We start from the raw sequence: 12,347 nt of genomic DNA, 5'->3' as shown, positions 1-12,347 counted from the left end.
AAATGTAAGATGAATACTTCCATCCAGTATGAGAACTATAGTAATTAATACTACACTGTGTGACAAAAATTTGCTAAGAAAGTAGATGTTAGGAGCCCTTATCCTAGTCACAAAAGGTAACCCTGTGGGGGTGTTAACACATGTTAATTTGCTTTACTATAGTAATATATTATTGAATATATATATTTCATGTTTTCTATGTATACCATACATAAATACAATTTTTTTTTTTTTTGGTACCAGGGATCCAACTTGGGACCTTGCGCTTGCGAGGCAGGCACCAGAACCACTGAGCTGAATCCCGGGCCCCATAAATACAATTTTTAAAACCTTGAAGAATATTAGTTTAGCTCTTATGACCTAGTTGCTGTTGGAGATATACCAGTGAACTAGATGCAAATCCCTGCCTCTGAGGGTTCTATTTTCTGTTCTCACCTTTGCTTTTTTCTTTATCACTATAACCTGGAGATGTTCTCAATGGTTTCCTTTTCAAATCCTTATCATGGCTCAGCTGAACCCACTTCTTGGCAGTGGTAGAGCAGGGATTGTTGTCAGGTGGGGTAGGACACTGTGGGCATGGCTCCTGCCCAGAAGCAGTCATCAGTTCAGAGCAGAGGAGATTTAAAAGTGTCCCCAAGACCCTGTCCAACACAGTCATCCCTCGGTGTCCTCAGGGGACTGTTTTCAGGATCCCACTACAACCTATAGGTGCTCAAGTTCCTTATGTAAAATGGTATAGTATTTGCATGTAACCAATGCAGATCCTCCCATATACTTATGTGTTTGGAGTACATAGTGTTTGCATTCCTTGTGTGGAGTTAGTATGTATGCACAACATATCTTAATTCTCTTTTCCTCCCATATACTTTAAATCATCTCTAGATGACTTACACCACCTAATACCATGTAAATGTTGTGGAAATTGCTGTGCTGTATTGTTTAGGGAATAATGAAAGAAGAAAGGTTGATAAATGTTCAGTACAGATGTTGCTTTTTTTCTGAGTATTTTCAGCCTGCTGTTGGTTTAATCCCAGGATACTGAACCGGAGGGTAAGGAAGCCAGCTGTGCATGAGGAGGAGGGGTGGGCATTGCCACAACAGATTAAAGCCTGGCGCTGCTGCCAAGGTTGGGTGCTGGGGTTTCAGTCACATATGTTTGCCTGTCTTCTCAGAGCTTTTCTTTCTTCCCTTCTATTGGTTCTGTTTTTCCCCCTTTTTCCCATTCCTTCTTCCTGTACTAATATTTTATGAATTTTCTCAGATTATTTATCTCAATTCTCAGCATTCTATGTAATTAGATTTAAAAATTCATATTTGTGTTTTCTGTTCCCAACCAAAAAGTTAGCTACTTTAAAGCTCCTATTCTCACCTTTATGCTGAATTAAAATGAATCTTTTTCTTATGTGTACACTGGGATTGTTTTTGTAGCCTCGAATTAATAACTTTAAAAATTGCTCGCTGGGCCGGGGATTTAGCTCAGTGGTTTCGCTGCCTGCTGCGCAAGTGCAAGGACCCAAATTTGATTCCCGGTATCAAAAAAAAAAAAAATTGCTCACCACTGGGTAAATAAACAATTTAAGTAATAATAGGGAATATCTACACTTAAATTACTTATATTAGATGCAAAATTATTGGTTGTTTAAGTTTTTAGTTATTATTGATAATCATTCAAAGTGTTGCCCTTGGCAATATTCTGAGTACATTAGAGAGTATGAAAGAATCATGGGGTAAAAAATGACACCATGAAATAAAGATAGCAGGTATCACTGGGTCCTCACAAAGCTATTTTAAGTTTGAACAGTATAATTTAAGGAACTATTAAAAATTTATGTAGCGGAAAAAAAAAATTTATGTAGCGGGCTGGGGATTTAGCTCAGTGGTTCTGGCGCCTGCCTCGAAAGCACAAGTTCCCGAGTTCAATCCCCGGTACCAAAAAAAAAAAAAAAATTTATGTAGCATTGGTATAGTCCAACTGTTCTAATACTTTATCAACAAATACTGCAAGAACATTTTTTTTCTCACTGAATTTGATGAGGATAAATAATTAAATTGGTACTGAGGTCTTAAATTTTTATTTTTAATTTTTTTATTCTGTAGTATTCAAATTCAGGTATATGTGTCCAGTAAAACATGCCCCTTTTCTACTTCTCTTTTGCTAACAGGCTACTGATTTTTAAAATAAATTGAAACACCCTATTGTATGATAAATTTGAAATATTTAAAAATATGTATGGAGAATAATCACTTGCGTATAGTACTATCATTTTTATTTATTCAGAACCTGGATATTCTGTCATACACATTTCCTAGCTAAGTTCATTTTCAAATGCTTATGACACCTTCAGGAAACAATTGAAAAATATCAATCAGGGCTTGGTCACCAGGAATGCCCAGGTTTGTGGGAGGTTGTTAGATTATGAAAATAAAAACTTACTGATTGAACTTTACTGAGGCAGATGAGATAATTAAACAGATGCAAAGCTGGGGCAATTAAAAAATATTAAATGTCGATTTGCTTCTTTTTGGCTTTCTCCAAAAGGACTTGGCAGGGCACAAAAAAACTCAACCTAAGAGAAGCGTACCTCATCTCTGTGCTTTTTTTTCTATGTCCTAAAATTTTATGGACATCTCTCATCTGCTGTTGTCTCCTCTCTTACCTTTGTCCTTGTGGGTTTATGTCCTTTTAATTCCATAACTGTTACTTAAGTGAGAAGGAATAGAGATGGTTCTATTTTCATTAAAGTGAGTAGAATCAAGAACTACCTATTATGAGATCAGTAGGATCGCAGAACCCTCTTTTCTTCTCCTAGTTATTATTACTAAAGTTGCAAAATCCTACCTCCAGCCTTCTTATTAGGAGGTGCTTTAAGAGATGCACACAGCTTCCAGGTCTCATTGAAAAGTAGCCCTGATAGCTTCCAGTGGGGTTTTGAGCTTGGCAACCTGGTGGAGCAGAGTTAGGATTTGCACATAATTTGACTTTGTAGTGTTGAGCTAGGTGAAAGTGGTTGGCTGAGACAACTAGGGAGCAGACTTAATAGGACTTTTAACTTTCTCTGACTAGGCAATACGTGCCACTTATCAGACTCCCCTTTTTTGCGGGGGGGAGTACTGGAGATCAAACTCAGGACCTTGTGCTTACAAAGCAGGCACCGTGCCACTGAGCTAAATCCCTGGCCCCAGACTCTTCATTTTTGTTGAATGTAATTAACTGAAAAGTTTTAGATCTGAAAATGCTGATGTTTATGGGGACTCGCAGTGCCTTGCATTGTGTGTCAAATTTGCCCTTTTTGGTTCTCCTTCCTGCTATTTTTCTAATCTTGAGTCTGTGACCACCACTGGGGAGTTGACACTAGCCAGCCATCCTGAAAGATCAGAAGCCTTTCTAACTGGAAAAAGAGACACTAACTTGAGAACCTGAAGATGCAGAATTCAATATGGGCTTTTGCTGTTGTGGGAAGAGTCTTTTAACACTTCATGCCTGTCTCCCAAAGGTCATAGACAGTAATTTTTTGTTTGTTTGTTTTATTTTGTTTTTGGTACTGGGGATCGAACTTGGGTCCTTGCGCTTGCACAGCAGGTGTTAGAACCACTGAGCTAAATCCCGAGCCCCAGATAGTGATTTTTTAAGGTTGCTGAGTCTTTGGGTGGAAACCTCTGGAGCTGAGCATCCAATTTCCCTGGGAATGAGGCCCCCTGGGAGTGGCCTTTCTGTGCTGGCCCACTACTATTATGCTTGTCACCAAGAGGAGTTGCCTGTTTTCTCTCAGGGTTTATTTTTAAATTTTTTTCAGGGTTTGTTTTATACAGAATACCTCAAGATATTACTTTACAATGGTATTCACAAGAGTTTGACTGGAGAGTTGCCAAATAGTATTATTACATAATATTTCTTAAAAATTTGGCATAAATTTGATAAGAAACTCAGAAAATCTAATACTGAGTAAATTAGAAACTAGCAAATTGCTTATGGTGCTTAATATAACTCCACATTTTAGATATTAAAGCTTTCTTATTATGATAAACATCAGTGCTTGGATGTTACCTTCAGTCTACTTAACAGTCTAAAAAATATGATGATTCACATTCCAGTATATAGGGAACTCAGCCATTTCCTTTGCATAATAACCTACTTTAATTCAAACAGGTAACAATGACCTTGATAGCGAGAGGGAATCAGCTTTCATTTGCCAGGGCAAGTGAATGAAACTTAGGTCTAAGAAAGGACTTGCTATTTCATGGGGAAAAGCATATTTTCAGGAAAATCTGGAAGTATCTCAGCTTTTCTTAGAAAGGTTAAGTAGGCATATTTGCCATACTGTTCTAATAATCCCTTAACATAGAGAGCTTTTTGGTGTGTTACAAGTGCTAAATGATCAGTTCGATGGAATTTACAATTTCCCATGGTTGTTTTCAGGAGCATGTGAAGAGTCTGAAATGTAACGGCCGAATATTGACCTGGATCTCAAATTGATGAGATGTGTGATACCATTTGTCTTTTTAAGTACCAGAGTTAAATACACAGATAGAACTTGGCATATCATATACAAGTCAATGTTCAATGCAAATTTATTATTTGAAAACAAAATATATATGTATATATTTTGGAAAAATGCTTGTAGTCCAAAGCACTTGTATATTAAAGTGAATTTCCCCATAAGACCTAATGGAAACTCAGATGATTTGTTCCATAATCAAAAAATATTCATAGAAAAATGATTATAATACTAAACAATAAAGAAAATACAAAATATAAAGAAAAATAAATTAACCACTTACCTTTAAAAACTTTCATGGCTGGTGTGAGGGAGAAAAGAAAGGAGGGTTATTGTGTAGGATGATGTCACTATCACTAATGGAATCACTTCTGTCTGTTGGCTCAATGGAATCTTCTTTTTGTGCAACTTTAGCAAGGAATCTATCTAATGACATTTGCTTTTGCCTGCTTTTGAGGATTTTGTGGAAATGTGACATTGCATTGTCATTAAACAGATTCATTGTTCACATGACTACAGCCTTACTATTCTACAAAATTTTGCACTGTTTCCCACATTTTGTACATTTGCCTAATCTCATTTGAAATGAGGGATTTCTCCACCTTTTTCTCCTCCTCTGCAGATGAGATCTCCTCCATAACCTCTTGCTGTTGGAAGACATCACACATAGTCCTGGAATGGTAGGGGGAGAGAGAGAGAGAGAGAAAGAGAGGAACCATTAGCTGAGTTGTGATCATGTGATGTTATGCATCACATACTACTCATATTGCAAGACATCACTTGTTTATCAAGTTAAAATTTATTAGAAATGTTTGCTTGTCTTGTGGAACACTTCAGAATAAGCTACTTGGCAGTTTAAAGATATATATATATATAATATATATAATATTATGAGTAATATATAAAGTAATAATATATATTATTACTTTATATATTACTTTATATATAATATATTTAAAAGTTATATATTACATATAATATATATTAAAAGTTTTATATATTATATATATGTAACTTTTCTCTCATTGCTGAGACAAAACACTTGACACCCAAAGTTAAAGGGGAAAGGGTTTATTTTGTTTACAATTTGTAGAGGTCTCGGTCCATATTCAGCTGGCTGCAAGGCAGGTTGGCATGTCAGACAGGGTTTCCAGAGGAGAAACAGTTCAAGGCAACCAGAAGGTAGCAAAGCAACAAGGGATCTTTTTTTTTTTTTTTTTTGGTACCGGGGATTGAACTCGGGTCCTTGTGCTTGCGCAGCAGGCGGCGAAACCACTGAGCTAAATCCCCAGGCCAACAAGGGATCTTAACAGCATCTCCCTGCCCCTTTTATCTTATTCAGACTACCTCGGACAGGTAGTACTCAAGCCCTTAATCCTAGTTCCCCTGGACCTAGCCCCCCCATGAATCAATCACACATTCTAGATTCAGCCACCTCCAAAATAGCCTATGACCACATGAGGCTTTGGGGGAGACATCTAGACACAAACCATAACTATAACTGTAACTATAACTATATATATATCTATATATAGATATCTATATATCTTCCTCGGAAGTAACCAAACCCCTGATCTACTTCCAACCCCATTAGGCAGATGGTTATTCCTTCCCTAGTAGTCTGGAGGAGGAGTTCAGTTTGTGGAGAAGAGGGAATTATCAGAGAAATAATGCAGGTGACTTCTCAGAACTGAATTGCATGATGACTGAAGGTGTCATAGAGTGCTCAATACAGTGAGGAAGCAAAGACCTAAACAAAGGAGCATCATGAGATTTCATGAAAATGATTGAGTAAGATCTCCCAAAGTCTTCTTAAAGAGAAGCAGTAAGGTTTATGGAAAATATCTAATAGTAGAATAATTTCCAATTTTCAATAGCAACATTAGAAACCAGAAGAGTGTACATAAGGCCTTTGAAATGACGCGAGAAAATAATATTCAATCTGGTATTTTCTACCCACCCAAATTAATGGATCCACTATGAGGGTTGAAAAGGAAATGTTCCTTCTAGGCAGGTTCTCATCAAATTTATCTTACACAAATGTTTTTGCATGAAAATACCAGAGGGTTTGTGCCTCTGAGAAAAGGAAGGTTGAGGGTCATGATGGGGAAGATATAGGTCCATGGGATCCAATACAGAAGGCAGGTAAAGGGGGTTCCCAGAGTGATGCTCCTGAGAAGTCATGAGGGAGGCTATGCATAGAGCTATGAAAGCAACAGATAGATTGAAGCCTGAGGATGAAAGGAATTGAAGGAATAGACAGACCAAAGTCTGAGGGTGAAAAGAATCAAGAGGAATGTGTCCAGGAACAAAACAGGCATGAGATATTACCTGATGTTTGATTTTATTGAAGAGTTTAGAGTACTCTCAGATAATGGGGATGTATAAGTGCTAACTACATGGAAAAATAATCAAGAAAATCAAGCAAAACTTCTTAAAAATTAAAAATGGAGCAAAAAAGTAAATGTGATTATAGTAGCACAGTTGTGAAAAATATTTGCAGAGTCATAATATGAATAAAAAGTAGCAGTGTAACCCAAGACCAGTGATGTGTATTGGAATGTACTGGGGACAAGAGGATTTTCATGACCCTGTACCAGGAAGATGATTTCTGAAACCCAATAAACTAGGATGTAGCAGTATAAACATTCTATTCAAAATACATAGGTGAACACCAGAAGAAACAGTGTGGAAAGTTAAAAGTGATTGTTTTGGTGATGGGGAGGGAGGGAGGAAGAAAACTGTTGTGTAACAGTACCAGTATCTACTTGTATAATCCATGCTTAAGAAATGTATATAAATTGTATTACTTACATTGGCATCATTCCCTTTAAAGTCACTTCTTCATTAAATTTAATATATATATATGGTTGTTATGGAAATGTTTAAAAATTACGTGGTCCTAATCATGATTTCAAATAGGAGTTTCTAGGATTATTAATACATAGTGCACTTTTTTGCTCCATAGAACTATATATAAACTCACAATGCATAAAATATAAATAGTCAAACTTTCTGCTTTGCAGGGTGGAGAGCACTGTTACTATCATGGAAGCATCAGGGGTGTCAGAGATTCCAAGGCGGCTCTGTCGACGTGCAATGGACTTCAGTACGTGGGACTCTCATCGGGTCCCCTTCCCTTGAAGCTTGCTGTCATCTGTTCACTCCTCCTGTCCTTCCCCGCATAACTACCTTAGGGACTCCTCTGTCCCTGTTCCATATTAGGAACTGGATATGGAGTCGTTCCCCAGGAGTCAAGGTCTCTTCTTGAACACTTAAGGGTTTTGAAGAGATTCAGAGATTAAACAAATGATTGCACAGATTAATATTTAAGTGACATTTTGATAGATGTAAAAGGGAAGGAGAGGACTGGGGCATATTAGTTAGCTTTTTGTTACTATAACAAAATATCTGAGATGATCATTTATACAGAGAGAAGGGTTCTTTTAGCTCACAGTTGTGGAGGTTCCTGTCCATGACTGATTGGCCCTGTTGTTATTGGGCCTGTGGCGAGGTAGCACATCATGGTGGGTGTCCATGACGCAAGAAAACCTCTTGCTACATAACCAGGAAGCGCGAGAGAGAGAGAGAGAGGGAGGGAGACACACACACACACACACACACACACACACACACACACACACACACTGGGATCCCCTGGATTAGACCTAAGTATAGCTAGCGGTTAACTAGGCAAGGGTGGGCTGGCAAAGAGGATCTCATGCATTGATTTGCAGGCAGGATCTTAAAATAACATCTGTAGGCACCTTTTGGACACAAACACAGCAGTACCGTATGCAAAGACCTAGTTTTTTCATGTGTTGAAAAAGGATCTTGAAACTTTATTAAAAAATCTCATGTCTCTCAAAATGAAATGTGATTTATGTGCCATAAAATCATGCTGTGCCTTGGCAATTCACAACTTATAAAGATACTTCTGTTTATTTCTTTAGAATCAGATGGTTTTCGATAATGTTTATACAAAGGACTTGTCTATTTTCATCTAGATGACACTGGATTTACCTACATGTAACTAGAAAATTTGTTAAAGTTGTATATGGTTTTGTAATAACCCAAGATACTGTCAATCCAATCTTGTCCCAGATTAATGTTCTAATTGGTTTATCTAACATCAAAAACTAATTATCATTTGTCTGTTATTGGTATACACTTTTACACTTTTCTTAGCCTGGAGGCTCTGTAGTAGAGTTCTGGGACCACAGTGGGAGTCCATATAGATACTTGGATTAGATGTGAGTCAGTATAAAGCTATTTGTTCAGATGCACTCTTTGCTTGAAAGACATAATCAAAATGTTCACTTGCTATTTCTTGCCATGTGTAGTGTTTCTTAATGTCTCCTGTGTGGTCTCTTGTGCTGCAGTGGAATGTTTGAAGACAGCACCTCTGTGTACATGATAGAGCCCCTGGACCTGGTTCATGATGAAGTGAGTCTACCACATCTGTTTCCTTCTTGTGTTCGACTCTTCAAGCATCTTTACCTTTGAGCAGTAAAGAGAAAATAAGTATAGATTTCAAAGTATATTTATGCATGTTACCTCATGTCAAACTTAGAATGGTACTGTGAGTGTTGAAGTCAGAAGTTGCACTTGTCAGACCCACACACCGGTAAGGGACAATTAGAAGCATCACACTTATTCAGATACTCTATTACTGTTGCTTACCAATAAAATGCAACCAAATTAAAAATTCGATATATATTCATCGGGTATTATATTGAGGGCTTACTACTTGCTGGCTACCATTTTAGGTGCTAGGTATATATTAGTGACTAGATGTAGAGTGTGGACTTAATGGAGCTTCTAGTCTGCAGGGGCAGGTAAAGAACACACAGGGTTAGTAAGGAATTACATACAGTATGACATTTTAGATAATAACACTGGCTAATGAAAAAAAATGAAGCCAGGAAAATTGAGAAGAGGCTTGCACTTTTCTATATTTTGATAGGGAAGGCCACAGAGAGAAGGTGGGTTTTGAATAAAGACCTTAAGGAAATCACAGAGTTGGAAGAACATTCCAGTGTTGAGCAAATGGGAATATCCTGAGGCAGAAGTATCTTTACTGTGTTTAAGGAACTGGAGTACCTGCTTAGGCCAGAAAGGAGTGAGCAAGAGGCAAGATAGTAGGAGATGAAGACATGGACAGGCAGAAGCAAAGTCAGATCAGTGAAAAGAGCTGATAATGGGAAGAATATTTCCAAGAATGATAAGAGCCAGAATATTGTAATTATTTGATGGGGAGCAGAAAGTAGTATTTAATCTTTGGAGATTTCAAATTTGAGTAAAATAAATTTTGGAACAGGTAATAGTTATCTAGGCTGTTGATAACAATAGTTGAACAGACATTTATTTTCTCTTTGGGCAATGTTTATATGAATATAGGATAAACTTTAAATTTGAGGCAGAAAAGTCATTAAATTGAAAATGGTTGTTTGACTGTTTGTATCATTTTAAAACTAGTAACTGTAAAAATTACCAGATATTAAGACAACCCAACTGGCTTAAGATATTTTGATTAAGTGGGATTTTTTTTTTCTTACTCCACTAGTAGATAAATAAACTGTTTACAGCAAAGTTGTTGGATTCCTTCAGCTAAAAGATCTGACTTTGGATTATGGGTTTGATCCATAGCTTTGTTGCCTATTAAAAAAAAAATCCCAAAGATCAAAACAAACAATCCAAAATAATAATTATTTAGACTCTAGAATTAAAAAAAAATGTAAATAAGGTAATTTTTTCATTGCCTCCCTAAGGAGGGCAATTTTGCAGATTCAGTGAATTTATTAAATGAATGTTATAGTGTCTGTTAAACTGTTTGAAAGATATATATGTGTATATATAGTATTATTTTTATAATGTTTAAAAATTGCTTTTATATTGTAGAAATAATTATATTGTTCAGGGGCTGATTATTATATGCTTATTATCTTCTCTTTTTGCCTTTCTTCCTCCCTACTGCCTGCCTTTTGTTCACGTAATGATTTATTCTCTTCCAGAACAGTGCTTGAAATGTTCAATTAGTTGGTTTTAAATATTGTACTGCTAATCCAGTTGAGAATTTCATTTCTCTAGGTATCTTTTCACCTGTTACCAGAATTAAGAGATTACTGTAATTGAATTTAGAATTTTTGACATTCACATTATTGTTATTAATTTTGGTATGCTTCAAATAAGTCAAATAATACGGATGAGATACTTTTGATGAGAATTCACACTTTCTTTCAAGCAAAAAATAAGTCACAGCATTTTAGATTATTATGTTGTATATTCAAAGGGTTCTTTTTATAACTATTTTTCTGACTATGAAATTAATATATTACAGGAAATTTGGAAAAGCAAAACAAAAATAATTAAATAGAAATTACCTATTTTTCCATCCCCCAAGATAACTTCCCTTTACCTTTTAGTATGCATTCTTCCAGTTCTTCAGTGATATAGTATTTATATTTCCATGTGTATTTTAAAATAAATTTTGGGGTCATTATTTTATAATGTAATTTAATTCAGTAATGTATCTCTCTACGTCTCAATTATCTTTAATCTCAATTATCTTTATCTCAATTATCTTGTTAAATAGGGATGAATATGCGTTGTATGGGGTTCTTATGAAGAATAAATTAGGTAGTGTATGAACACTGTCTGGGACATTCTATGCATTCACTAATGTAAGCCTATAGAATAATAACAGTAATAAATCATTTCTAAAAATAAAATTTTCAGCTCATAGGAGAAGAGTATTTTCAATGTTGTTAATAGACAAGCTATGCTATGAATTTCCTTCTACCATGTGTGAGAGTGCTTTTTGCCTTGCAACTGTAATAAGGCTATGGGTATCGTATTTTTAAAATCTTTCCCAATTTGATGGATGGCAAAAATTGGTACTTTGTTTTTTTAAAAAATTTGCATTTTGAAGGCAATTCAGCATTTTTCATAGTTTATTGACCTTTTTCTGTCTCTTTCATGAAGAATGCTGAAGTTTAAGAATAACTAAAAAAATTATACTTTTATTTAAACTGGGGCAAGTGGAGGATGCTCTGTTTTATTTAAAATTAATATTTCAATAGGACCTATACTTTTTACTTTTGATAGCTCAAGTTTGACATATAAATGTTCCTATTTGGGGAAGGACATTAAATAAAGTTCTAATGCTGTTCCATAGAGGCTCGTTCACGTGTTGCTTTTTCATTGCTTATAACTGTTTGTGTTGCAGAAAAGCACAGGTCGACCACATGTAATCCAGAAGACCTTGGTGGGAGAATATTCTAAGCAAATGAAGAACCTCAGTAAGTTTTAATTCAAATAGCCATTGCGTTTGAAGTTGTGGGCACTTGCTTGTCAGGAGGTGGAACTGATCTGAGATCTGGGTATGAAGTGTGGCTGGGCAATAGGTACAGTGAGCTGAACCCTCAGGAAAGACTGTAGTTTTTTTTTTTTTTTTTGGTACCGGGGATCGAACTTGGGTCCTCAGTTTGGGAGGCAGGCGCCAGAACCACTGAGCTAAATCCCCGGCAAATTGGAAAGATTGTAGTTGACAGCCCAGAGTAGAGGTGCTTTGGGACCCAGAGAGTGTGGCCAAGGTTGGAAAGTGATGCACAGCAGGATTCTTCTTAAACTTTCCCAGGTTTCCGGGTCTGTAGCGGGTTTGTGTTGCGCCCTCTGGTGAGCTCTCTGAGATGTCTGACCCATGCCAGTGTGGGCAAAGACTTCTTTTGGTTTGGTGGGGTATGTGATGCTGCTATTCCTGTAGATTAGAGCCCGAAGTTTCTAATCATTTATACAAAAGCTTATCTCATACATTATCTTAAATTCTAAATTAATTAAGCATAGTAGGAT

General features: G+C 36.4%; 1 protein-coding gene across 7 annotated transcripts in view; it reads left to right on the top strand.

Moving 5' to 3' along the window:
• Adam23 (ADAM metallopeptidase domain 23) overlaps window positions 1–12,347 on the top strand; it is a 227,888-nt gene that overhangs the window by 147,412 nt on the left and 68,129 nt on the right. For all 7 annotated transcript variants that reach the window (XM_087206240.1, XM_087206243.1, XM_087206242.1 and 4 more), the window contains exons 5-7: window positions 7,523–7,605; window positions 8,879–8,942; window positions 11,725–11,797. In XM_087206240.1, the coding sequence (XP_087062366.1) occupies window positions 7,523–7,605; window positions 8,879–8,942; window positions 11,725–11,797 (220 nt within the window). The remainder of the gene's footprint in view (window positions 1–7,522; window positions 7,606–8,878; window positions 8,943–11,724; window positions 11,798–12,347) is intronic.

This window comes from Heterocephalus glaber, unplaced genomic scaffold, assembly GCF_053883595.1.
Source record: "Heterocephalus glaber isolate CG9 unplaced genomic scaffold, H.glaber_assembly_v1.0 deba00000621, whole genome shotgun sequence".
NCBI classification, from domain to species: domain Eukaryota; kingdom Metazoa; phylum Chordata; class Mammalia; order Rodentia; family Bathyergidae; genus Heterocephalus; species Heterocephalus glaber.
Note: the sequence above shows the minus strand (reverse complement) of the source record. Positions and strands in the feature narration are given on the sequence as shown.